Source organism: Bos indicus x Bos taurus, chromosome 14 (assembly GCF_003369695.1).
Source record: "Bos indicus x Bos taurus breed Angus x Brahman F1 hybrid chromosome 14, Bos_hybrid_MaternalHap_v2.0, whole genome shotgun sequence".
Taxonomy (NCBI): Eukaryota; Metazoa; Chordata; class Mammalia; order Artiodactyla; family Bovidae; genus Bos; species Bos indicus x Bos taurus.
In genome coordinates, this window is record NC_040089.1 from 73,421,401 (window position 1) to 73,448,814 (window position 27,414).

Consider the following 27,414-nt stretch of genomic DNA (forward strand, 5'->3'; position numbering starts at 1 on the left):
ACAGAGGAGCCTGGTGGGCTACAGTCCGTGGGGTCACAAAGAGTCAGACAGGACTGAGTGAGCGAGCACAGCACACAGCACACGCAGTAGAACATAATCAGGCAGCCACCAGGAGAAAACACTATAGATGCCCTTGTAGTGGCAGATGGAAGATACCCAATACACAGTGACCTCAGAACAGAATAAATGCAGAAGGCTATGCTTTCTCTCAAAACTGCCCAGAAGCACTATTCTTCCTAGATTAATCAACGCACATTTTGATTGGCCAAGTCTGAATTCTTTCAGGAAATCTGAGTGTTCCAGCTAAGACTAAGGAGTGGTGACTGCCTCATTGCATAAGAGTCTCAAATATTCTAGATATTAATTTATGTTCCAAGGAATATCATTAGAAGATTCTTTATCCTTCATCAGCCTGAGTAATTTTAGTAAATGATATAACAGTTATGAGAACCTAGAAGGAAAAATCCAAAAATGTGTGAAATGAGCCTCCTCTAGGTTCTCTTATCTGATGATCAAGGCCTCTATTTTGTCCTCTGTTCTATACCTCTGTGCTGAGTTCACCTCTCTCTTTCACATCCCACCTAAATGACCGATGGCAAGTTAATGTTTACGTTATCACCATCAGATTCTTTTTTAGCCTAACTACACCAAAGCACACCTTCCAAATGTCCCAGTGTAACCTATACAAAATACAAAATTTATTTCTGAATGTAATGCTCAGATTGCAATAATTTTTGACATTGCAATATCAACATTACTTTTGAAACCTTGGTAAAGAACCAAAGCATCATTCCAACCTAGACATTGAATAGTATGGGGATATGTGACTTTGAAAATCAGGAGTAACTTTTCTGTTTTCCATCTTCACAAAGCTTAGCAACTTCTACCAATTGAGTTATGCAAATTTAGTCAGCCATCTAAAAATGTGTCTAAATCTGATTCCATTTCAGTATAAGAACTTACAAAAGACCCCCAAAAGTCAAATTACAACGTCTGATCTACTAAGTAAAGAAAATATAGCTTGAGGTGTATCTTCCAAGAAGTCAAAAAAAAAAATCATACACAATACACTTCAATATAGCATTTTATGTACACTGCCACCAGAGAAACAAGCTGAAAGGTCAAATGCTGTTCTCGTATCAGGCTACCCAGATTCTTTCAACACAAGTAATGAAAAGAGGAATGATTATTTGTGTAACGTGAACATGACTGAGGTGACCAATTTGTAACCGGCGTGTATTTCTTTACGCGTAGTTCATGCACAGATAAGCATGCTGTTCGCAGCCAGGAGGTCAAGAGAATCTAGTACTGAGTGGCTTCTGGCGCAGACCTGGTGTCACCAAAAGTTGTAGCTTAGCCAGTCACCCGATAATGCACAGCTGCTTTAGTCTGCTTTTGTTTTATCTGGAGCTTGGAATTACGTCATTTAAGCCCACCTCCTAGCCACTTCTTTTGAGTTACGTAAGGAAAGAGCAAATTAGCGAAGATGGCGGTCAGGCTCTCTCAACCCACGTTCGGTGGTGACTATGTACCGCTGAACTACATACAGCACTGCACATGCGTCACCAGCTCTCCCGCCCTGCTGCAGGGACGCACGAGCTCCACCCGGAAGCAGCCGGGCTTGCGGCTGCCTCACGGCTGTGTCGGCTGCGTCAGCCATGAAAGGAGAGAATGCACGCGAATGCTGCTACGCATCATTTTGTGTTATGTCCGCTGCAGGAGATCAGTCCTGGGTGTTCTTTGGAAGGAATGATGCTAAAGCTGAAACTCCAATACTTTGGCCACCTCACGTGAAGAGTTGACTCATTGGAAAAGACTGATACTGGGAGGGATTGAGGGCAGGAGGAGAAGGGGACGACAGAGGATGAGATGGCTGGATGGCATCACCGACTCCATGGACATGAGTTTGGGTGAACTCCGGGAGTTGGTGAGGGACAGGGAGGCCTGCCGTGCTGCAATTCATGGGGTCGCAAAGAGTTGGACACGACTGGGTGACTGAACTGATCTGAACGGGTGCTATGCCTGCCAGAAGAGAATAAACCTGTCTGTAGTTGCTGCGGCTCCTCGCATTTCCTGCCAGCTTCTTAGCGCGCAACTTGCCCACCCTGGGTTCAGGAACTGTGTGGACAGTGTGAACAGCGAGGCAGCTGGCGCTATGAGCAGGATGGGAAGCAATACAAGTTACTAATCCCAGAGTTTCTCCTATGTACGTATGAAATGTGTGTGTGTGTCTGTGTGTTAGCTGCTCAGTCAGTTCTGACTCTTGTGACCCCATGGATCGTGGCCAGCCAGGCTCCTCTGTCCATGGGATTCTCCAGGCAAGAATACTGGGAGTGGGGTGCCATTTCCTTCTCCAGAAGATCTTCCCCACCCAGGGATCGAACCCATATCTCCTGCATTGACGGATGGCTTCTTTAACACTGAGATGCTAAGGTAGTACACATGCTAATAAATCTGTTTGTTTTTCTTTGTTAATTTGTCTTCTGCTACAGGGGCCTCAGCTCCTCAATGTAGAAGGAAAGATACTTCTCTTTCTCTACAATACAAAAGTAAATAAAATGAAGCCTGGTTGCACTCAACTTCGTTAACAAGACACTGATTTCCTTGTAAAATTCCAATAGGATGTGAGTTCCTGAGTAGTCACAGATTTTAGCATAGCTTCAGAAAGAGACCAGAAACAATGGAGAATTATTAGGATGATATGTTGAAACTGGAAACATGTTCCTCTCTCAAGTTCAAGTGACTTTTGATAACCGGTTGTCTGCTATTTGGGCTCCAACCCCTGGTTTTGACCAGGCCTCTGATTTGATCTGGGTCATTAAGATCTTTTTAATGTAGTTTTTCTGTGTATTCTTGCCACCTCTTCTTACTATCTTCTGCTTCTGTTAGGTCCATATCATGTCTGTCCTTTATTGTGCTCCTTTTTGCATGAAATATTCTAATTTTCTTGAAGAGATCTCTAGTCTTTCCCATTCTATTGTTTCCTTCTATTTCTTTGCATTGATTACTGAGAAAGGCTGTCTTATCTCTCCTTGCTCTTTGGAACTCTGCATTCAGATGGATGTATCTTTCCTTTTCTCCTTTGCCTTTCAATAGTCTTTTCTCAGCTGTTTCTAAGTCCTCCTCAGACAAGCATTTTGCCTTTTTGCATTTCTTTTTCTGGGATATGGTTTTGATCACCGCCTACTGTACAATATTATGAACCTTCATCCATAGTTCTTCAAGCAGTCTTTCAGGTCTAATCCCTTGAATCTATTTGTCACTTCCACTGTATAATCATAAGGGATTTGATTTAGGTCATACCTGAAAATGGTCTAGTGGTTTTCCCTACTTTCTTCAACTCAAGTCTGAATTTGGCAATAAGGAGTTCATGATCTGAGCCACAGTCAGTTCCTGGTCTCGTTTTTGCTGATTGTATAGAACTTCTCCATTTTTGGCTGCAAAAGAATATAATCAATCTGATTTTGGTATTGACCATTGGTGATGTCCATGTGTAGAGTCTTCTCTTGTGTCGTTGGAAGAGGGTATTTGCTATGAGCAATGTGTTCTCTTGGCAAAACTCTGTTAGCCTTTGCCCTGCTTCATTTTGTACTCCAAGGCCAAATTTGCCTGTTACTCCAGGTATCTCTGGACTTCCTATTTTTGTATTCCAGTCCCCTGTAATGAAAAGGACATACTTTTTGGGTGTTAGTTCTAGAAGGTCTTGTAGGTCTTCATAGAACCGTTCAACTTCAGCTTCTTCAGCATTAGTGGTTGGGGTGTAGGCTTGGATTATTGTGATATTGAATAGTTTGCCTTGGAAACGAACAGAGATCAGTCGTTTTTAAGATTGCACCCAAGTACTGCATGTCAGACTCTTTTGTCCAAGCAAGACTTCAACAGTATGTAAACTGAGAAATTCCAGATGTTCAAGGCTGGATTTAGAAAAGGCAGAAGAGCCAAGGATCAAATTGCCAACATCCATTGGATCATAGAAAATGCAAGAGAATTCCAGAAAAACATCTACTTCGCTTCACTGACTACACTAAAGCCTTTGACTGTGTGGGTCACAACAGAACATGGAAAATTCTTAAAGAGATGGGAATACCAGACCACTTACCTGCCTCTTGAGAAATCTGTATGCAGGCCAAGAAGCAACATTTAGAACAGAATATGGAAAAACAGATTGGTTCCAAATTGGGAAAGGAGTACGTCAAGGCTGCATATTGTCACCCTGCTTATTTAACTTCTATGCAGAATACATCATGCGAAATGCCAGGCTGGATGGAGCACAAGCTGGCATCAAGATTGCCAGGAGAAATATCAGTAACCTCAGATAGCAGATGACACCACCCTTATGGCAGAAAATGAAGAGGAACTGAAGAGCCTCTTAATGAAAGTGAAAAAGGAGAGTGAAAAAGTTGGCTTAAAATTCAACATTCAAAAAACTAATATCATAGTAACCACTTCCATCACTTCTTGGCAAATAGATAGGAAACAATGGAAACAGTGACAGACTTTATTTTGGGGGGGCTCTAGAATCACTGCAGATGGTGACTGCCGCCATGAAATTAAAAGATGCTGCTCTTGGAAGAAAAGCTATGACCAACCTAAACACCATATTAAAAAGCAGAGACATTACTTTGCCAATAAAGACCCTCTAGTCAAAGGTACGGTTTTTCCAGTAGTCATGTATGGATGTGAGAGTTGGACTATAAGGAAAGCTGAGTGCCAAAGAATTGATGCTTTTGAACTGTGGTGTTGGAGAAGACCCTTGAGAGTCTCTTGGACTGTAAGGAGATCTAACCAGTCCATCCTAAAGGAAATCAGTCTTGAATATTCATTGGAAGGACTGATGCTAAAGCTGAAGCTCCAATACTTTGGCCACCTGATGCGAAGAACTGACTCATTAGAAAAGACCCTGATGCTAGGAAAGACTGAAAGCAGGAGGAGAAGGGGACCCCAGGGGATGAGATGGCTGGACGGCATCACTGACTGGACATGAGTTTGATCAAGCTCTGGGAGTTGGTGATGGACAGGGAGGCCTGGCGTGCTGCAGTCCATGGGATCGCAAAGAGTGGGAAAGGACTGAGCGACTGAACTGAACTGACATGATCTATACCTGGGTTCACTATACTGAAAGAATGTGGTAGGGTGTACTGTTGTTACACTGGGTCACAAGCCTGATACATGGTTTCATTAACAATTAGCAACAAAAAAATTCAAGCTATATTTTTTTGACCATGTTCCCAAACTGTACTGTTTAATTGTGTGTTACAAAGAATTGCTCCCTAATTAGTAGGTTTCACTCATAAACTACTTTCATACCCTCAGTCGTATTTAAATATCCTAAAAGATTTTATTTAAGCCCAGGTTGCTTTAAAATTCAAAAAATCTCAGCATCATAATTAACCAAATTTTACTATGTGAAACACACATGCCCCAAATATACACATGAACAAAGATACAAGGGAAAACTCACATAAAAGAATCCAAGTGGTCCAGATATATGTGGCATTTTCATTCCCAAGAGATACTTGGCTTGTGAAGTCACGACATGGGTGGCAGCCCCAGTTGTCATTGCACTGACCACAGGCTCTGTAATCAGGAATGTGGCACTGCCCAGTTGGAGCACAAACATGGCCACCTAAGAGGACAAAGAAAGGTGAGACTTCCCAGGCTTCCTAGAGGGTTTCATATCTGACACATTTTCATTTTCAGCACACAGACACAGAGAAATGATGTGAAATGTGCTCTTTAAATTTCATTCATTCAACAGATTGGTTTTCTTTAGTAGGTTCCAAGACTTTCCAAATGTTTTGGGGTACAATTACAAGTCTTTCGATTAAAGTTAACACAGTTACTTTTTGAACATTGAATTTTTTTTTCCTATTTTCCTAATAATGCATGTTACAAGAACGGAAATATGTTCAAATCAGTTAATATATGGCAGTCTGTGGGTGAAAAATAAAACTTGCATTATCTATAATTTTTTTAAAAGTCCAAAGGACATAATTCATGACTTTATACCCAATAGGCTTAAAATTTCAAAAGCATTGAGGAGAAAAGTCCATTTCTTGAGTTTCTGCCAGGTTCTAAGAAACGGAAACATACTGTTTTGACGAGATACTCTGTCAAGGAGCTGTAAAGGGCCTACGTTAATAAGAAGACATCAGTGTTTATGGAGAAGAGGAAAAGACAAAAGAGATAGGTTTAAGGAATATGCCTTAAGAAACCCAGGAATCAATAGGAAAGTCATTTTCGATAAACTTTTCCTTTCTGCTCATAACATTATACTCCATTGCAAAACTGCTTCATGACCAGACAAAATCATCTCATCTAAGCAGAAGCCTGTGCATTGAGTTCTTCTGGGCAAAAGATGACAGCAAGAATCAAGTCTCTTTTCTCACTGTTAACACTGCAATGATCAGTGAAGAGAAAGAACTCTGAGGAGATGGCCCACTCTCTGACTACATCCACTATATCCATGTAAACAGTCATAGAAATTTGCCGTTTTGAAAGTAACATTAAATTATATTTATGAGTATTCACACTGAAAAAGGGAACACAAAGTGGGTTATATCTTCTTAATGTGTTAATTATAATATTTAGGTCAGGTCTTAAAATTCTTGTTGGAAAATAAAATTAAGTATTAAAGAAATCAAAGGAAAGAATAGCAATGAAATTTCCTTCTATCAAGATGACATAGTAATAAAAATGAGAAGTATAAAGTGCTAAATACTCCCAGAGCATACACTGCAAAATATATCATTTCCTTCACATCACAATGCCCCTTGACCAAAAACAATAATACTCTAAACTTGTATTTAGGATGGAGTTTTCTGGGCTCAAATCTGAAAACTTGACTTCTGATTCTAACTTTACCATATCCTAGTTTTCTGCCTTTAGAATATCTCTTAAAATTTTCCAAGCCTCACTTAATCATCTATAAAAAATGAGAATGAAGTCTGCTCTATTGATTTTTCAGAATTGTTGAGAATGTGAAATAACACATGAAAGAGTGTTGAAACCCATAAAATTGCAACATGTGTGTTGTACCTGGAATGTCATAGGGTACCATATATATTTACATGCATGGAAAACTAGGTGCTAGATTTGCAATGTAAAAAAGCCACACCGAATTTTCCAACTCTAGAGAGCATGAAATAATTCATCAGTGCAGAAAGAAATGTATTTGAATTGCTTGCATTTTTGCAACCCCCTTTTATTCAGTATGTAATAAAGAAAACAGTACAGGTTGCCAACATAGAAATCAGGCAATTCTTTCACCAAAATATGAAACCAGAGCAACAGCTTCTATTACCAACAGTTTTTTTTTTCAGCAATTGTGTCGGTTTGTCAAATAGAAATGTCCCAAGGGAAATATCCAATCAATCAGTGGTGTAGCTACAAGTGGAACACACTGATTCATAATCTTTTGATTTTTACCCTAAAAACACAATTAGTTAAGAAAAATATGGAACCAATTTTTTCCACGTATCTTTCTATTAGTTAGCTCCAAATTATGACACTAATTCTTACAGGCCATGAGGATGAAACTAGCATATTATTGAGGCAAAATTAGGAAAAAATAAAATATTATTGAGAGTTGAGTTTTCATTTCACTGAAATGCAGCATACAAGCGATCCAAATTTTTGAAATTGGAAACCTGCTTGCCTACATGGAACTTTACACATATGTGGAATGTCAGAAAGTTCTTATCTGTATGCGAAGAAACCTTATTTTCATTTGTTTTGAGAAGCAAACTCCTTTGAGAGAACGTGTATATATCATCACCATTTTACATTCTGGTTTTTATTTGTTTCTTACCCAGCACCTACTAAGAGGGGTTAGTATTTTCTCATGACTGAGAAACAAAGGTCACCTAACCTGAAGTGATACACCAACCACTTCCAGCTAACCACTATCTTCTAGTAAAAACTTCTTTGTCATTTCCACAACCAGATTGCTACAAATAGAAAGATATAGGAAAAGTTCAAAACATAAAGAGCTAAGCCATTTCAAATCTTGAAAATATATATACCTACCTCACGATATAAACCAAAAAGTTTGCAGTAATCTCCTGTAAAACTTATCCAAAGACCACATGTATTTTTGTAATACTCTTCTTGTACACATTTTTATGCTTTAGAAAAAACCTTCCCAGTAATGGATAAATTCTTGAAATGGAGACTTCTTGACTCTTAAAAGTTCACCAAGCCCCTTAAGACCTCCCTTCTGATACAAAACATCGTGTATGTGAAGGATGATTGCAAACATGTGAGATTTAACTAAAGAGAAATTACTTTCTTCTGGATGACGACATTCTCCATAACCCAAGACAAGGGCAGACATTTTAAGAAGAAAAAAGAGGGATGGGAAGAGAAAAAGAAGAAGGAGAAATTTAAGAACATCTCTTTCCTCACCACCCACATCAAAATGAGGGCTCTAGTATACAGAGGCTGAGGGGCACAAGTTGAAGGCAGCAAGAACCTATAACACACAGGCTTTGTAGGAGGTATCCACAGATGGAACTGAAGTTTCCAAGATTATCCTGGAACTTAAGTATGTAAAATGAGGACTCTTATAGAATATTTTGCTTGGAGGCCTAATACTTAAATTTTATGCCAATGTCAAAAAACATTAGGTTAATGACAATAATGGAGAAGGCAATGGCACCCCCCTCCAGTACTCTTGCCTGGAAAATCCCATGGACGGAGGAGCCTTGTGGGCTACAGTCCATGGGGTCGCTAAGAGTTGGACACGACTGAGCGACTTCACTTTCACTTTTCACTTTCCTGCTTTGGAGAAGGAAGTGGCAACCCACTCCAGTATTCTTGCCTGGAGAATCCCAGGGACAGGGGAGCCTGGTGGGCTGCCGTCTATGGGGTCGCACAGAGTCGGACACGACTGAAGCGACTTAGCAGCAGCAGCAGCAATGACAATAAACAGCCACATCAACTCCTTTTACTAATAATGGGGATGATAATAATTATAATCTGGCTAGCCAACTCCCAAAATTTGCCCATGCAACAGTTTATGAGAAAATTAATTTCATACAATATATTTCAGCTGTTTGTAGTAATGTTGATATTCTGGGCTAATGCTGAAAACCTCTGACACACATTACCAAGGTTCACTAGCATGATACTATTTGGTAATGCTCTTATAAACACCATGTGTTCTATATAAATTGAATGTATCTCAGATCTCAAACCATTTTTTACAAGAGGCCTTCAAGTAGTGAAAAAAGAAGAGTGCATAGCAAACAACTACACTGACCAAGTGGATGGAATACTGCACGCATTTCAGGTTTTATCGGTTTGCAGTCTGTAAAATTATATTATACCAAATCATTTCTTTGTTTGTTCAATGCATATTTATCAAATACCTACTAGGGGCAGGACACAATATTGTTGCAGAACACAGAGATAAAGATACAGTTCATACTTTGAAAGACATTATAAAGTGAGGCAAAGTGTTGGTGTTAGGAGCAGGTATTGTTAACCAGGAGTGTAAGGAACTGCCGTGTAGCTGTCACGAGGAAGGTAAAGACCAAGAAGCTGAGTGGGAGCGAAAACTCGAAAAGCCCTTTGTTCTCTACCGAGCATTGCATGCAGACTTGGGGAAGAGAACTAAATTGCTCCTGGTAATAGAGCAGTTGGCTTTCCCTGTGGTTCAGTGGTAAAGAACCTTCCTAAATCCATTGCAGGGGACATGGGTTTACTGGGTTAGGAAGATCCCCTGTAGAAGGAAATGGCAACCCACTCCAGTATTCTCGCCTGGGAAATCCCACAGACAGAAGGAAACGAGAGTGCGACAGTTTGTGAGCCCGCAGAAGAGTTCAACATGACTCAGCAATTAACAACAGGAGAACAACCGAGTGCTCCCCAGGGATATGGCAGGGAAAAAGCTCTGTGTGACCAGAGAGCTAGAGAAACAACGTCAAAAGGACACCTATGAAGTTGTGTGCTGTGGAATTCAGCCCTCCTCCATACTATTCAGTAATAAAAAGAAATGGCCTATCAAGTCATGCAATGACTTGAATGAATAATGAATCTTAATACTGTAAGTGAATGAAGATGGTCTAGAAAAGCTACATATTGCATGATTGCATTATACGACATTCTAGAAAAGGCAAAGCTAAAGAGACAGTAAGCGGATCACTATTTTCCAGGGGCTTGGAGAATGTCCTAGGTGAAACACAGGGAATTTTTAAGAATGGTGAAACTAGTCTGTACAGTACTGTAATGGTAGGTATATGAGAGTAAGCATTTATCAAAACCATGAACCTTAATGTGTATGAATTTTTTAGAAAATTATTTGGAGGTTGGGAGGTCCCAGGGTAGGCTGCAGAATGTGACAAAGAATCTGACAACCAAAGCTGCATTTACTCTCTTTTTATGTTTGCCTTTTCTAAGTAGCATTTAAATGGACTCATACAATATATAGACTTTTCAGATTAGTTAAAGGTATGAAAAAACCTCATTGAAAGGGATGCAAAAAATGTGCTCACATGAATAACTCTGAAAATGAGTGAAGTATGTAAAGTGAAAGTGAAATTTGCTCAGTTGTGTTCAACTCTTTGTGACCCCATAGACTATACAGTCCATGGAATTCTCCAGGCCAGAATACTGGAATGGGTGGCTGTTCCCTTCTCCAGGGTATATTCTCAACCCAGGGATCGAAGCCAGGTCTCCCACATTGCAGGCGGATTCTTCACCAGCTGAGCCACCAGGGAAGCCCAAAGTATGTAAAACCAAAGGTAATAAAGATACTGTCCTTGAGTAGATAAAGTTAATCCCCATGGGTGTAGAGGTTAATAATTCTGAAACCATTATAAGTATACACTGGGACTGAAAAATGAAGTAAATGGATAGTAGATGGTGGGAGCCAGATTTCTCACTATTTAAGAAATCTATAGCAAGCAATGGAGAAGGCAAAGGCACCCCACTCCAGTACTCTTGCTTGGAAAATCCCATGGATGGAGGAGCCTGTTAGGCTGCAATCCATGGGGTCGCTAAGAGTCGGACACGACTGAGCGACTTCCCTTTCACTTTACACTTTCATGCATTGGAGGAAATGGCAGCCCACTCCAGTGTTCTTGCCTGGAGAATCCCAGGGATGGGGGAGCCTGGTGGGCTGCCGTCTATGGGGTCTCACAGAGTCGGACATGACTGAAGTGACTTAGCATAGCGTAGCATAACATAGCATAGCATAGCAAGCAAGGGGAGGTTAAAATGATCAGTATGGAAGGGATAAGAATTGCGGACCTCAGTAGGAAATCATGTTTAACACAGATATAGATGGATATATTTAGAAATTAGAGAGATATGTTTACATACATAGGTTGACATGAAGTGAAAGTGTTAGTCACTCAGCCATGTCTGACTCTTTATAACCCTACAGATTGTAGCCCCCCAGGCTTCTCTATCCATCGAATTCTTCAGGCAAGACTACAGCAGTGGCTAGCCATTCCCTTATAAAGGGGATCTTCCTGACCCAGGGACTGAGCCCAGGTCTCCTGAATTCCAGGCAGATTCTTTGCCATCTGAGCCACCAAGGAAGCCTATTGGCTGATACACATGCATTTCCTTGCTTGTGTAAGCTGAGAAGTGACAACACCTCTGTGGCAGAGAGCACACGTAGCACATAAACCTTCATTTCTAGGAGCATTCGCCAATAACAGAAATCAGGTGTCCTTCGAAAAATGGCTGATTCTATGACCAGGGTAGGAAATATATACAATGAGCATGGGTCATCTTGTAGTGCCAGAGAGTAAAAAAGAGCTCCAAAAATAACTAACAAATAAATAAACAAATGAGAGCATGTCAAGGAAGGACATAGAAGCCAACTGAAAAAAGCTCCCAATGCTCAAAGCCAGCACAATGTGAAGAACAACATAAATAAAGCAGTATTGGATTATAACCCAAAGGATAAAATAAATAACTCTGAGTCCATACTGATATAAATGATTGATTACATTTTAAAATGAGAGAGTTGGGAAACTCCTGTTCAGAAGAATTCCAGTAATTTATGTATATACTCCCCACTCTTTATCTTAACTTTTTTTTAATATAACTCCCATATCTTAAGAGTAGGCAATGCATATTGACTTCTTTCCAAAAACTGCAGTTTGGAAAAGTGGAAAATAGAGTAATTTGAAGAAATCTGACAAACTAACACTAGTCCAACCTGGTGATCCAGGTTAACATTAAGAGTGGTAAGTTAAGTTGAGAGTCTGTACTCTTAATAAGACGTGATGAGAATCTCTCTCTCTCTCATCTTCCTCTCCAAAACCCACAACCCCAATTTAATCATGAGAAAAACATCAGACAAATTGTCCCAGTTAGGGGACATTCTAGAGACTATTGACCAATAGTCCTCAAAACTGTCAAGATTATCACAAACAAGAAAAGTCTCAGACATTTTAACAGTTAAGAGGACCCTACCAGGAGACAAGACAACTAAAAGTAAAGTGGTGTACCACCTGGGATTCTAGAACTGAAAACAACATCAGGTAAAATCTAAGGAAATCCGATTACAATATATGAACTTTACTTAAAAGCAGTGTATATAATCTGATACATTAGTTGTGACTAATGTAGATATCAATAATAGGGGAAATTGTGGGTGGGTAGGATACGTGGCAACTGTGTACTATCTTTGCAACTTTACTTAAAAAAAAATCTAACTCAAGAAATTTGTTAAAAAAAAAAGAAAAAGAGAAAAAAACCTCCTCTACCTCTCTCACGGAAGCCTCAAGTAAGTCTGTATTTCACCAACATGCATGCGTTGTTCAATACGAGTTCCCAAGTTCCACATACTTAGGGACAGGGGAAAAGAGGGACTCTAGGAGAAGCTCCAGGCAGCTGGGTTTCAGAGACATGATGTGTGCAGATAACTACACCGAGACAAACCTGCACACAGATAAAAGAGAGGAATAGAGAATGTGCCACCAGTTTTTCAGAAGGAGAATGCAATACTGCTAGACCGGAATATAATTATATCTTGACCCTTAAGGAATCCAAGAAGAAAGAGGCTATTAGAGGGAGGAGGGTTCAGGACAGGGAACACGTGTATACCTGTGGTGGATTCATGTTGATATATGGCAAAACCAATACAATATTGTAAAGTTTAAAAAAAAATAAAATAAAAACAAAACAAACAAAAAAGAAAGCATTGCAGAAAGAGGGAAGAATACGCATATAAAGCAGGATAGCATAGACTATGTATGGAAGACACAACATTGTTAGTTTAGAAGAAGCATAACTAGCCAAAAGGTGGTAATAACATTAAAGCAAGCCATTTTGATGTCACAATATAAAGCACTTTAGAAGCAGTGATGCTTTCCCTGATGCTGGGGAAGACTGAAGGCAGGAGGAGAAGCGGGCAACAGAGGATGAGATGGTTGGATGGCATCACTGACTCAATGGAGATGTGTTTGAGCAAACTGGTAGGTAGTGAAGGACAGGGAAGCGTGGCATGCTGCCGTCCACGGGGTTGCAACGAGTCGGGCATGACTGAGTCACTGAACAATAACAACAACATGCAGTGAAAATAAGAGTTTTCCAAGTGTGAGTGACATCACTCTTCCATATTTTTATTAAACACCTAATTTTGCAAACAAGTATGCTGCTTTCCTAAGGGAAATCATCCCTGAATACTCATTGGAAGGACTGAGCAATGACAACAACCTTGCACGCTGGCTCAGAAATCAAGCTGTGCTTTGGCAGAGTCTGATGACACTGTGTGAAACAACTGGCTGTTTAAAAGGTCAGTATAAGAGCGGTTGTTGTTGTTGTTGTCCAGGCACTCAGTCATGACTGATTCTTTGTGACCTCATGGACTGCAGCACACCAGGCTTCCCTGCCCTTCACTATCTCCTGGAGTTTGCTCAAACTCATGTCCACTGAGTCAATGGTGCCATCCAACCATCTTGTCCGCCGTCACCCCCTTCTCCTCGTGAGAGGAGTAGCAAGAGTAAAAGAGACAAAAACACCTACATTGTACACAGCAAGAATGGATAACAGATCTGAGACAAATACTGGATCATTCAGTAGGTAAACATGTTTAGGAAACCAGCACAATTCATATTTTATTTTTTATTACAGAATAGATTAGAAATTCACTTCATGGGAAATAGATGGGGAAACAGTGGAAACAGTGTCAGACTTTATTTTGGGGGGGCTCCAAAATCACTGCAGATGGTGATTGCAGCCACGAAATTAAAAGATGCGTACTCCTTGGAAGGAAAGTTATGACCAAACTAGATAGCATATTCAAAAGCAGAGACATTACTTTGCCAACAAAGGTCCATCTAGTCAAGGCTATGGTTTTTCCAGTGGTCATGTATGGATGTGAGGGTTCGACTGTGAAGAAAGCTGAGCACCGAAGAACTGATGCTTTTGAACTGTGGTGTTGGAGAAGACTCTTGAGAGTCCCTTGGACTGCAAGGAGATCCAACCAGTCCATTCTAAAGGAGATCAGCCCTGGGTGTTCTTTGGAAAGAATGATGCTAAAGCTGAAACTCCAGTACTTTGGCCACCTCATGTGAAGAGTTGACTCATTGGGAAAGATCCTTATGCTCAGAGGGATTGGGGGTAGGAGGAGAAGGGGACAACAGAGGATGAGATGGCTGGATGGCATCACTGACTCAATGGACATGAGTTTGAGTGAACTCCGGAAGTTGGTGATGGGCAGGGAGGCCTGACGTGCTGCAATTCATGGGGTCGCAAAGAGTTGGACACGACTGAGCGACTGAACTGAACTGAGATTAGAAATTCACTGCTTAAGAATTATTTTTATTTGGAATTGCATGGTTGAAGGCTCAACCATAATCTTTTCAGTTCTCAGACTTTTGTAGAAAAGAAAATAGCCTCTAATGTAAGCGGCAGTGAGAATCAGAACTGCAAGGGGTGTACAACAATTTGACTCTTTGGCCTTCCATTCTGCCCTTCCACTGGTCTTCCTCGATGGCTCAGCGGTTAAAAGAATCTGCCTGCAATGCAGGAGATGCAGGCTCGATCCCTGGATCGGGCATAGTCGATGGAGAGGAAGTGGCAACCCATTCCAGTATTCTTGCCTGAAATATCCCACGGACAGAGGAGCCTGGCAGGCTAGAGTCCAAAGAGTCAGACACAACTTAGTGATTATGCATGCATGCTATAGGAATGGAATTCTGCCCTAGCTAAAGAAAACAACTAAGTTTTAAAATGGGATGATTGGAGCATGATATTATTAAAAGACACGGAGGAGTTGGGGAGTTGTAGGAGTGGTTGTACTTCTATTTTTCTTCAGGCATTGGCTGGGGGATAGTTGGGAGAAGAGGTGGGAGATTTCACTGAAAAAGTCTTCACCTTTTAGCTAGATGGATCTGACAAAATCAATAACCAAACTAAAAAATTATAATACATTTTTTTTAACTCCTTTTTCATTAAGAATTGTGTTACAATTTAAACAGATATATACCCATTCCTTATCTTCTGGTGGGGGGTGGAAAGAGAAAATGATAAATCAGAAGACACAAAAATAAATTCCCAATTTAATTTTGCCTATTTGACACGATAATGCTACGAACATTTTGTTGACTTTATTCTTATTCAAATGATTCAACTCACATTTATTCTGTACCAGCTCTTAGAAATATGGAGTTCAACAGTTCTAGAGACTAAGTCCAGATAGAGAGGCAAATACCCAGAAAATATTTTCTGGTAGATCGAGAAGTCCTAACATGTAAGTCACATCCAAAGTCTTTTAGAGGAAGTCCAGAGATGTCAATGAATATTTCTCTGAGATGATTACCTTTGAGCTGAGCCTTGAAAGAAGTACAAGCGGTGTCATATAAGCGGTATGAAAAAGACCCTGAAGGTCTCAAGAACGGCGGACACACAGTTATATAACCAAGGACATTGCCCACCAGACGAACCATGCCTAAATCACGGCTGCTGCTATTGTCAAGGAGATAAAGTGTGGGAGACACTAGCGTAGTGTCTGGCTTGAAAAGGTGAGCTGAGTTTCCTTGCTTCCTTTCACTGTATTAGTTTAAAAAGCTCTGCAGCATAGCACTTAAGAAACTGTATTTTTGAATTCAACTCCTACCTTGCCAATTCCTAATTATGAGATTCTAAATAAGTTGCTTTACTTTTCAGTATCTTCATCAGTATAATGGGAAGAAGAATATTTATTTCATAAAATACTGACAGAGGTTGAATACATGAATACATGCAGTAAGCTTAAAAACAGAGCTTAGCACATAGTAGGATAATAAATATAATTACTATTTTTAATGTGAGGAATTTTCAATTTATAATTTTAAGGATTTTAATTCTAATTTTAAGTGAATTGTGTCTTTGCTTTACTAGGTGGAAGCACAGCTGGAAAGATTTAAACAGTAATGGCTTATTGTCTGTAATGGTTATGAAACAGTGAAACATCATTAAAAGGAACTTTAGATTGTCCTCCCCGAGCATTACAATAGAATAAAATTGATTTTTCTGGAAGGAGTTAAGAATGATCTGTTGAATAGGCAGGTTAAACTAGTTAACATCTTAAATCCTTTCTATACTCATGATCCCTTTATTTAAAAGATGCAAAAAAGTATCTAGTACAAAATCAAAAGTAAGTGGAGAATCTCTTATTTGGGTCTGCAGTTGTTCTTATCATCCTGTAAGACATAAGACTATGTGTTTCCAGAATGTATCAGTACAATAATAAAAGGCTCTGTCACTAAATACCCCCAGCTATGTCTTGTGTAACTGTCAAAGGAGCTGTATATTCCTGTGTCCTCTGGGGCAGAAATCTTGTCCAGAGGTTGCTTCAGAAAAGTAAAGCTTGGGAAATTTTCCAAAGGTAATCCCAGACCCCTTTAAGTTCTTGGAAAAAGGAAAAAAGGCAAAGTGCTTATTATAGAGGACAATAAAAGCTACAGAGAAAAGATAAAAGTTGTTTTGGTTTTTAAACTGCCATAATTTTTACTGAGTGCTTGTTTCCCCAGCAAAAATACTGATACTGGCATTTTAAATGGTTCCACCTTGCTTTGAAATTAACACCTCATTGCTCTAAGTGAAAGTGAAAGTCATTCAGTCTTGTCCGACTCTTTGCAACACAAGGGACTATACAATCCATGGAATTCTCCAGGCCAGAATACTGGAGCGGGTAGCCTTTCCCTTCTCCAGGGATCTTCCCAACCCAGGGATTGAACCCAAGTCTCCCGCATTGCAGGTGAATTCTTTACCAACTGAGCCACCAGGGAGATGGATGTTCATTAAACTTAAATTTCATGATGTATGCATATCAAATAATTATGCTGTACACCTTAAGTTTATACAGTACTGTGGCCAATTATCTCAATAAAACTGGAAGAAAAATTCAATTGAGAAGAAAAGTTTAATTTAATAAAGCACCAATTTCCTTTTCTTGGCCACTCTCTCCCTTTCTTTACCCACAACTTTCAGTATACTTACCTGAATCACACCGCCAAGAAAGGAAACAGCTGCAGCAACACCAATCCTTTGCATCTCAAAGTCAGATAATCCCAGGACACTTGTGTTGCTGTGTGTGGTGAGGTTCTGACTGCTCAGAGGGACAAGTCGTTCCACTGCATTAGCGGATATTAAGGATGTCAAGGCAAACGTGCCTAAAACAGGGAAGGGATCCTCTGTTAGTATCAGACTGAATAAACATTATTGTATTCCACCATTAAAGGTGAATCTATCTTGTAAACAGAGAAGGCAATGGCACCCCACTCCAGTACTCTTGCCTGGAAAATCCCATGGACGGAGGAGCCTGTTAGGCTGCAGTCCATGGGGTCGCTAAGAGTCGGACAAGACTAAGCGACTTCACTTTCACTTTCGTGCACTGGAGAAGGAAATGGCAACCCACTCCAGTGTTCTTGCCTGGAGAATCCCAGGGATGGGGGAGCCTGGTGGGCTGCTGTCTATGGGGCCGCACAGAGTCGGACACGACTGAAGTGACTTAGCATATCTTGTAAAACCAAAACAGATCTATTAGAAGCACTCTCCTCTACATCCCCACTACTCCACCCTTCACTCTATAGAATAAACAGAAACTCACCTTTATATACACATATTTCTTGCACATACAGCCACACCATCTACTTGCTATTCCCTCCTAGGCCGTATGTTTTCCCACCTCTCTGAAGATCTATATAGAGAATGCAGGACAAGGATAAAGATCCTAGTATGGACTTGGTATGGACTTGAATCCAGCTCCTCCATCTATCACTATCGCAACATAAAGTACATTACTCTGAGTCTAAATTGCCTCATCCATAAAGTGAGGGTGTTGCTGTTGCTCTTGTTCAGTTGCTCAGTCGTGTCCAACTCTTTGCAACCCCATGGACTGCAGCACACCAGGCTTAACTGTCCTTCACCATCTCTCAGAGTTTACTCAAACTCATGTCCATTGAGTCTGTGATGCCATCCAACCATCTCATCCTCTGTCATTCCCTTCTGCTCCTGCCTCCAATCTTTCCCAGCATCAGGGTCTTTTCTAATGAGTCGGCTCTTTGCATCAGGTGGCCAAAATAGTGGAGCTTCAGCTTCAGCATCAGTCCTTCAGGGTTGATTTCCTTTAGGATGGGCTGGTTTGATCTCCTTGCAATTGAAGGGACTCTCAAGATGCTTCTCCAACACCACAGCTCAAAAGCATCTATTCTTCCATGCTCAGCCTTCTCTATGGTCCAACTCTCACATCCATACATGACCACTAGAAAAACCATAGTTTTGACTATACAGATCTTTGTTGGCAAAGTAATGTCTCTGCTTTTTTTTTTTAATGAGGGTAATAATGCCTATATTCTAGAGTTTGAGAAGAATATGAAAGAGATGATAAATACCTCAATAAGCTCATTTGGAAAACAGGACCCTTTGCTGAATCTGAGACTCACTGCTGAAATGCTTGCTCCTCCAATCTACTTAGACAATCGACTCTTGTCTTTCCTTGTTTGGCTCAAATCCCATATTCAACATAGATCCATCCCAGACCTTCCAGGCCAGGCTGAATCTTTCTATTCAGGGCACAGAAACAACAATATGCTGTGGCCCATGCACCATTCCTGTCTACCATACCTAGATATGGTTCAAAGGTATTTCCCAAGAATTGTCCTGGCCTCACAGAAATGCAGGATTATTTTCAGCGTGTTCCTCTCTTTCTGCCAAGAGCTCTGATGCTCTTATCTTGGCACAGCATGTCTGAGAATGCAGCCACACCGGCAGGCGGATGCCAGTTCCCACAGAGAGGGTGTAGCAATTTGGGATTAAAGAAACAAATTGCAGCATTGTGCAAACATTCCAGCTCACTACCTAAAGACCTTAGTTTGCCCCAGATCATAACTGACACTTTGTGGAAAAGAGTCTACATCATAAGGTGTAGACATCTCAACAAATGGCATGCAGCCTCATACAGCAAGAGAGCCAATTCAAACAGAGACAATGTTTCAGTAAAAACCTAGCATAAGCAATCCCTTGGTTTCACAGGGGAAGGCAGTATGTGCTGTGATTCAGAATAGTATGATGATGGTAGCCTCCAATACACCTCACCTTAAATCCCAGCACACTGAATCTCAATCTCTTTATCTAAACAGAAAGTATTCCTCACCCAATGGGGTTGTGATGAGACGTAAATCATGTAATCACCTGGAGAAGGAAATGGCAGCCCATTCCAGTATTCTTGCCTGAAAAATCCCATGGACAGAGAAGCCTGGTGGGCTACAGTCCATGGGGTCAGAAAAACTGGACATGACTTAGGAACTAAAAAATTATACACACACACACACACACACATATTTATATATATGCCACATATCACAACATATGGCACCTAAAAAAAATAAGTCATAATGAGATTAAAACCAAAATGCTCTCTTATTCAATATTAACTGTTCCATTGAGTTGATGGTACATAAAAATGGAAGAAAACTGAATATAGTTCTCTCAGGAAGCTAAGGCATTCTCTGTAAATCATCAATAAATATCAACTGTCACGATCACTGTTCTCATCATAAATTATTAAATTAAGAACACATCAAAGAACAAATATATCTAATGATTAGAGACAAGGTTCTGTCATCAAGGATAGGAAATACCAAATAAAGAATATCTGCCATAGAATCTGTTCTTGATAAGTCATTTTTTCCAAATATGTTACAATAAAATTTCTCAAAGTTTGATAGTCCTGAGAGTAAAGAAGTGTGTCTTTTGGCCTTTAAGTCTAGGACATAGAGAAAAATGATTTGTACGAAAGCCACTGAACAGACGACTAGAGAACTGAGAACAAAGATGGTCTAGGGTTAACTTTTAAGTTTAGGCCTACCTTTCCTAGGACTTGGAAGAAGATAAGATGGACTTGAACGGTAAGAGAAAAAGGCCATCTAAAAAATCACATCCCAAGATGTGTCTCTAGAGAGAGAGACTCCCAGAAAGGGTACAGGGTACACTGTGCCAACACGGTTATGGAAGTACTGCCTCTTTTCAAAGGCTGTTGCTTTGCTGTTTCTGAGACAGCTGATGACAGTCAAGGATGTGAGGCTGTGGTGACTATATGAGGGTGCTGTGAATGACATTTGACCTTCTCTCTCTTATTGGTCTGGCTTCGTCTTGATCTCCTCCCCACTTCTCCTCTGCTCCTTCCCTCACTTTGTCAACTTGAAGCCTACAAGTGGTAACTTTGAAAGTGAGTGAAAGTGTTACTCGCTCAGTCATGTCCAACTGTCTGTGATCCCATGGACTGTAGCCTGCCAGGCTCCTCTGTCCATGGAATTCTCCAGGCAAGAATACTGGAGTGCGTAGCCATTCCCTTCTCCCGGGAATCTTCCCAATCCAGGGATCCAACCCAGATCTACCACATGGCAGGCAGAATCTTTACCATCCGAGCCACAACCACTAAACCCATCTAGTCGCTTTAGAGTACCGTAGGTAGCAGGGCCTCAGGATTGGACAGACCTAAGTTCAAATTCCTGGTCGACTTATCTAACCTCACTCAGCTTCCTTATTGGTAAAATGATGATAAACATCTAGTCATAAAATTTGGGTAGAGATTAAATGAGATTTCATTTCATATCACAAGTCCTACCCCATTTGGTAAATAAATATTTGCTTACTTTTCTTCTAAAGACTACCCTTGACGATCTCCCTAATCTTTTCTCTAAATTGCTGAATAGATTTTTCTCTTTAAAAATATTTTTCTCTAATTTTAGAAGATAATTAGATCTTACAAATTGTCACTTAAGGTTTATCTTTAACAATTTTGTTTCCACTGGATTGATACCCAAGTTTCTGTTCTTTTCCTCTTTATTCTAAGACATTCTTAGCAAGTCACAAGAAGCAATCAGTGATTTAATCCTTTAAAAAATATATATGTATTTTAAATTAAAATAAGAAAAAAATTACATTGTGAAAAAACAGTACATTTGGTATCTTTATAGTCTGGCTTTTAAATTATTTTCTTTTAAACATACCTCAAGCATAATTTATTATTGCATTTCCTAATTCATTATTGCATTCTGACTACCTGAATTAGAGTTAAAATCCCAGATAAAGTAATTGTTCTTTATGAAAGCAACATCAGTCTTTTAATAGTAAAATGAAAATAGAAAACTTCACACACTTCTATACTAAAGTACAACAAAATTATTTAAAAGAAAAATATGCTCTCTATACTAAATATTTTTAGGAAATTTAGGTGAGATTCACTTGGTTCCTAAATTTCAGATCATAGGAGAGCAAAAAATAATCAGTATATTTCTTGAGTATAAATAGATACACAGTGTTAATGTTTTAATATTATTCTAAAGAATTCTAAATCTGTTAGGATAAATAGAGAAATGAGAAGGTCCAGCTGACTCTGTCCTTTGGAGAAGTATTGATACATAGGCAGAAATAAAATGCCTTAAGCATTTATTGTGTTACACGGTGTCTACAGTAAAATCTGTAAATTATACATATTTTGAAATGTATATTATTAACCTAGTAGAGTACAATATTCCTGTTAATAATATTTATTAACTGTTAGCTGTTAACAATATCTGTTAAATACAATATATAAATGGCAGTTTCACAATGCCACCGGTAAAATGTCTATAATGATTCCTTAGGAAATAAAGTGGTGTATGTAAACTCATACTTACATATATCAAGTTAAGTATTTTAGACTTTGTAAAGTAAGTATGGTCTATTGGGAAATTTTTTTACCTTGTTCATGTATCCTTTGTTTAACAGAGGACATGCTTCAAGGTCAGCTCTACAAGAATCTACTTTTTCATGCTAGTGACATAGTTCACTGTTTTGAAGAACGAAAATAAATTGTTAGGAAATTAGAGAGCGGGAAAATTTGAATATAATAGGCTTCAAGAACTTCTAAATCATTATTGTGCTTTTTTCCCTTTATACCAGCACAAAAGGAAACTGCATCCTTGAGCAGCTGCTTGAAAAGAGGAAAAGCTTGGGCTTCAGGTTTAGCCACATCTCATCTGTAATCTGGGCTTCCCTCATGGCTCAGTTGGTAAAGAATCCGCCTGCAGTGCAGGTGGCCCCAGTTCAATTTCTGAGTTGGGAAGATCTCCCGGAGAAGGGAAAGGCTACCCACTCCAGTACTCTTGCCTGGAAAATACCATGGATGAAGGAGCCTGGTATGCTACTGTCCATGGGGTCGCAAAGAGTCAGACACGACTGAGCGACTGTTCTGTAATGATTACAGCTTTTATTAATTTTTATGTAGCAAGTAACACACTAGATACTTGCCCATCAATTATTTCATCTAATGCTCACTAAAATCATGACTTTTTTTTTTGGCATTTTACTATCAAGAAAGCAGCAAATAGATCTTTAAAACTTTGCCCAAGGTCATGCAGATAGCAAAGAACAAATGTGACTCACACCCAGATCTATCTAACTTCCAAGTCTTTGTTTTTAACCAGCCTACTCTATTATCAGATTACTTGTGATTCACATTTTACTTGATAATGCAATGTTAGGCAAGACAAGAGGTATACTAATGAGAGGGCATGTAGAATCTAGCTTGGAAGAAACCTAAAAGATTGTATAATCCTTTTTTTTTTTTTTTTTTGCTGTACTAGGTCTTCATTGCTTTGTGCAGGAGCTCTCTAGTTACGGCAAGTGGGGGCTACTCTTCGTTGCTGTGCACAGGCTTCTCACTGCAGTGGCTTCTCCCGTGCTGTGGAGGCTGTAGGCTCGCAGACTTCAGGAGTTGAGGCTCACGGCTCTAGAGTGCAGGCTCAGGGGTTGCGGTGCATGTGGAATCTTCCCAGAACAGGGATTGAACCCATGTCCTCTACATTGGCAGGTGGATTCTTATCCACCGTGCCACCTGGGAAGTCCTAATCCAATATAAATGTGTGGAAAATAAATTTTAACATTTGAGTGACTAAGTTTTATACAGTCTTTTCTTTTCCTCAGTGTGCTTATTTTCATTTCATTGTAAATTGAGAACATTGCCCTTCTCTTACAACTTAAAAATGAATGGAATCTTTAACAATAACCTTGGTTACATAGGAATATAGCAATAAGTCACAGTATGTATTGGACACAAAAAGTTAAATATTTTATCCTAATATTTACTGATATTCAGTTCAGTTCAGTCGCTCAGGCGTGTCCAGCTCTTTGCAACCCCATGGACTGCAGCACGCCAGGCCTCCCTGTTCATCACCAACTCCCAGAGCTTAGTCAAACTCATGCCCATCGAGTCCGTGATGCCATCCAACCATCTCATCCTCTGTCTCCCCTTCTTCTTCTGCCCTCAATCTTTCCCAGCATCAGGGTCTTTTCCAATGAGTCAGTTCTTCAGATCAGGTGGCCAAAGTATTGGAGTTTCATCTTCAGCATCAGTCCTTCCAATGAACACCCAGGACTGATCTTTAGGATGGACTGGCTGGACCTCCTTGCAGTCCAAGGGGCTCTCAAGGGTCTTCTCCAACACCACAGTTCAAAAGCATCAATTCTTCGGCACTCAGCTCTCTTTATAGTCCAACTCTCACATCCACATTACTGATATTATTTGCTGATAATATTTGCCCTAATATTTTCAATAGTAAAGTGGGAATTGCTTTGGAAATGTTATCATTAACAAATGATCACTCTGAGTCCCTTTCATTAGGAACATGGGAAGCATAAGAACAGGCAGAAATGATTACCTGTGGCAACATGACGCCCCATTCCAAATATGGCGTAAATGATGGCGGGAAACAGAGACCCATACAAGCCGAACACCGGGTGCACGGATGACAGAACAGCAAAGGCCAGCCCTGAGAATACAGGAGTAAACAGGACCATCTTTTAACCTCAAGATACAGTCCATTACAAAGCAGAAGGGTATTGGCTTATTAATGATGAAAGGAACCACAATTTATTTATTCTACTTGTTCAGGGAGAGACTAGCAACATTGTCCCAAATATCAGAAAATTTACTCATTAGCTCTTGTTTACATTTCAATTCTAAAACCATTCTTTTTGGCCTACTACATTTTACCTTGGCTACAAGAAGTCTACAAGAAGACATTAGCTCAGAGTGTCTTCCTGTTAAAAGTGGTAGCATCGCAGCAAAACATCTCCACACACACTTAAGAGAATCATTTTCACATGTTCATTCTATTCACACGATAGCACCTGTGAGACTGACCGAAGTAGAAGCAATACCGTGGACAGATAAGAAGCCTGACATGAAAGGTGAGTGATGCTGGGTCAAAAGGGACACACACATTCAAAGTTGCCTGGCTGACTGACTAGTCGACTAGCCTAAGATTGTGTATCAACCAGCATGTGACTCCATGCATGTCTCATTACTGGACCCCAGCCTATATATGCAGGTATAATTTCTTAGAATGAAAAAAAATCAACTTTATCCATTCAAAGATAAGTAAGGAGTAATTCAAAACTGTTCCTTTTTATTCTCCTTAGATACTACTGCCTGCCTAGTTTGATTGTTACAGGCACACAAAAACTTTTCCTAGACATGTCTAAATTAACACTAGCCATTTAATTGTGACCAAAGTATGCACAAGGATAAACTGATTAAAGTAATCTTGTTCCTTGTGGCTGTTCCTTGGCATTAAACAGCTAGTTCAGCTGGGTTCTGATAACCCATTCAAATTTGTACAATATAATGATAGCCATTTGATTGGACATAGTGGACTTGACAAGCTACAGAAAGATTTGAGGAAGGAGGTAGCATTATAATCTAGATTACCTGAATGTTAGGTCAGTTAATTATTCACACTATGGAGCCTGGTACTCTGGTTCCCAGATCAGCACTTTTTTACTGCCTAACTTTTACTAATTTAAAGTTAATTTCCTTAAAATAAACTCTAGCTCTACATCAATTTTTTTTTCAAGCAGTACAGGATAGTTGTTATGATTAAAATGTATGAAAAATCTATCAATGACTAGTCCGTTGTTAATTTTTAAAAACCTACTTGCATCGCTTGTTTACTAACAATGTACTCCTAAAAGTCTCATGAAAACAAATAAAAAGTGGTTATAGAAGAGTGAGCGGCAGATGCTGCTCTAGAATTTCACACAGGTAGAGTGAGCCTGGAAAATCCCGTGGACGGAGGGGCCTGGTGGGCTGCAGTCCATGGGGTCGCTAGGAGTCGGACACGACTGAGCGACTTCACTTTATTTTTTCACTTTCATGCACTGGAGAAGGAAATGGCAACCCACTCCAGTGTTCTTGCCTGGAGAATCCCGGGGACAGGGGAGCCTGGTGGGCTGCCGTCTGTGGGGTCGCACAGAGTCAGACATGACTGAAGTGACTTAGCAGCAGCAGCAGCAGAGTGAGAGGCAGCAATCTTGTTGTTGAGAAAGGGGGTGCAAAGGTTCATATCTCTAAGCCAGGTTAGCACTGTAAGGCTAAATATTTCCCCATCCCTGTAACAAACACCTCCTGGCATTGATAGGGCAAGCAACTTTGTAAAAACACTGTGCACATGACAGCAGTCGTAAGGAGGATGCTCCAATGACAGAGCCATTTACCCTACCTAGGGGCAGCCAGACACGTAACAAGCCTTCTCTGCTCCTCCCACCTGATGTCTGCCCTCTGGGCATGCACTCCCTAACGATAAAGTAGTACCTAATTCCTCTGTCTCAAGCTCCTATTTCTGAAGAGTCAGACTAAAGCATATTTAAATGTATTTCTCTATTAATAAAGTTTTATTTTAGGGTTGTAACAAGTTAAAAACTGAGAAAAGCTCTATTAGAATTGCTGATAAATACAAAATTGCAAAACATTTCAAGTTTTTGTATGCAAAAGCTTAAATATTGTTTGAGAATTAACCAGTTCCATGACAATGTCCTTTATATAGTGCCTTACAAGGAGCTTTATTCGATGTTCATCAAGTTAATTTTTTGTGGCAACTTAATCTCGACCAGACCACAAAAATATCTGCAGCTGACACGATTCCAATGAGCATCCAAGTTCAGAAACAACTGGACTAGATGATGATCGTTTACTTTTATCTAGTTTGTTTCCATTTTTATGTTTCATATTCAGTGCTCGCATTTCATTCAGTTTATGTTTTCCAATCTCTGTCTCTTTTTTTTATTGTTGTTCTTTCTAAAGCCTTTATCATGTGTAGTAGAAAAGCTTTTATATACATATATAGATAGATAGATGTATAATATATATATTTTAGAAAACATGAATTTTTGCTTAGCTAAAAAATGTATGACATTTTGGTTCTACTTGTTTGACTAAGTATGAATATAATGCTAGATTTCTAATTTATAGTCATTCAAAACTTGCATATAATTCCGTTTATTCTGATATCCAGTATGACTGCTAGAAGTCTAGAAACCTTATTATTTTAGTGATTTTTGAAAAAAAAATATTTGATGAGTCTTGAAACTTCTAACCCAATTCTGAGAATATAAAGGAACACCATGTTGTAAAAAAAAAAAAAAAATAAGAAATTAATATGTGACACAATATTATTAACTAAAGTATTGATTTTTTTCAAATTTCACAAAATTTTATGCTAGTAGCCATTATTTGTTTTTATACCTTATTCAAGATGCCACCTTATATTTATTTGCATTGAGCAGCTTCAGCTGCATGCAACAAATTCTGATAAATTCTCTTTTCATTTTTATTCCATTACAAATATTTTCTAATTTTCCTTGTTATGGCTCTTAGATACATCCGTCATTTAAAAGTGGACACTTGATTTCCAAATATATGGGGATTTTAAGTATCTGCTATGTTAATTTCTCATTTTGATACTAATTTCTCATTTAAATGCTTTCTACTCTGCAGTCACCCTCTGTATTTTTTCAATCTTTTAACTTTATTGAGGCTTTCAATAAGTATGTCAAAGATCTCTCTTGGTAAGTATAACATGGCACTTGAAAATATGCCTCTTATTTCAAATATCTCTTAATATCGTTTGCTAATATAATTCCACA

At 39.5% G+C, this 27,414-nt stretch overlaps 1 protein-coding gene across 2 annotated transcripts in view; it reads right to left on the reverse strand.

Annotated features, from left to right (window-relative positions):
* Window positions 1-27,414, reverse strand: part of SLC26A7 (solute carrier family 26 member 7) — a 167,209-nt gene that overhangs the window by 101,640 nt on the left and 38,155 nt on the right. For both annotated transcript variants that reach the window (XM_027561585.1, XM_027561584.1), the window contains exons 3-5: window positions 24,150-24,260; window positions 17,446-17,618; window positions 5,462-5,626 (exon numbers count right to left, since the gene is read on the reverse strand). In XM_027561585.1, the coding sequence (XP_027417386.1) occupies window positions 5,462-5,626; window positions 17,446-17,618; window positions 24,150-24,260 (449 nt within the window). The remainder of the gene's footprint in view (window positions 1-5,461; window positions 5,627-17,445; window positions 17,619-24,149; window positions 24,261-27,414) is intronic.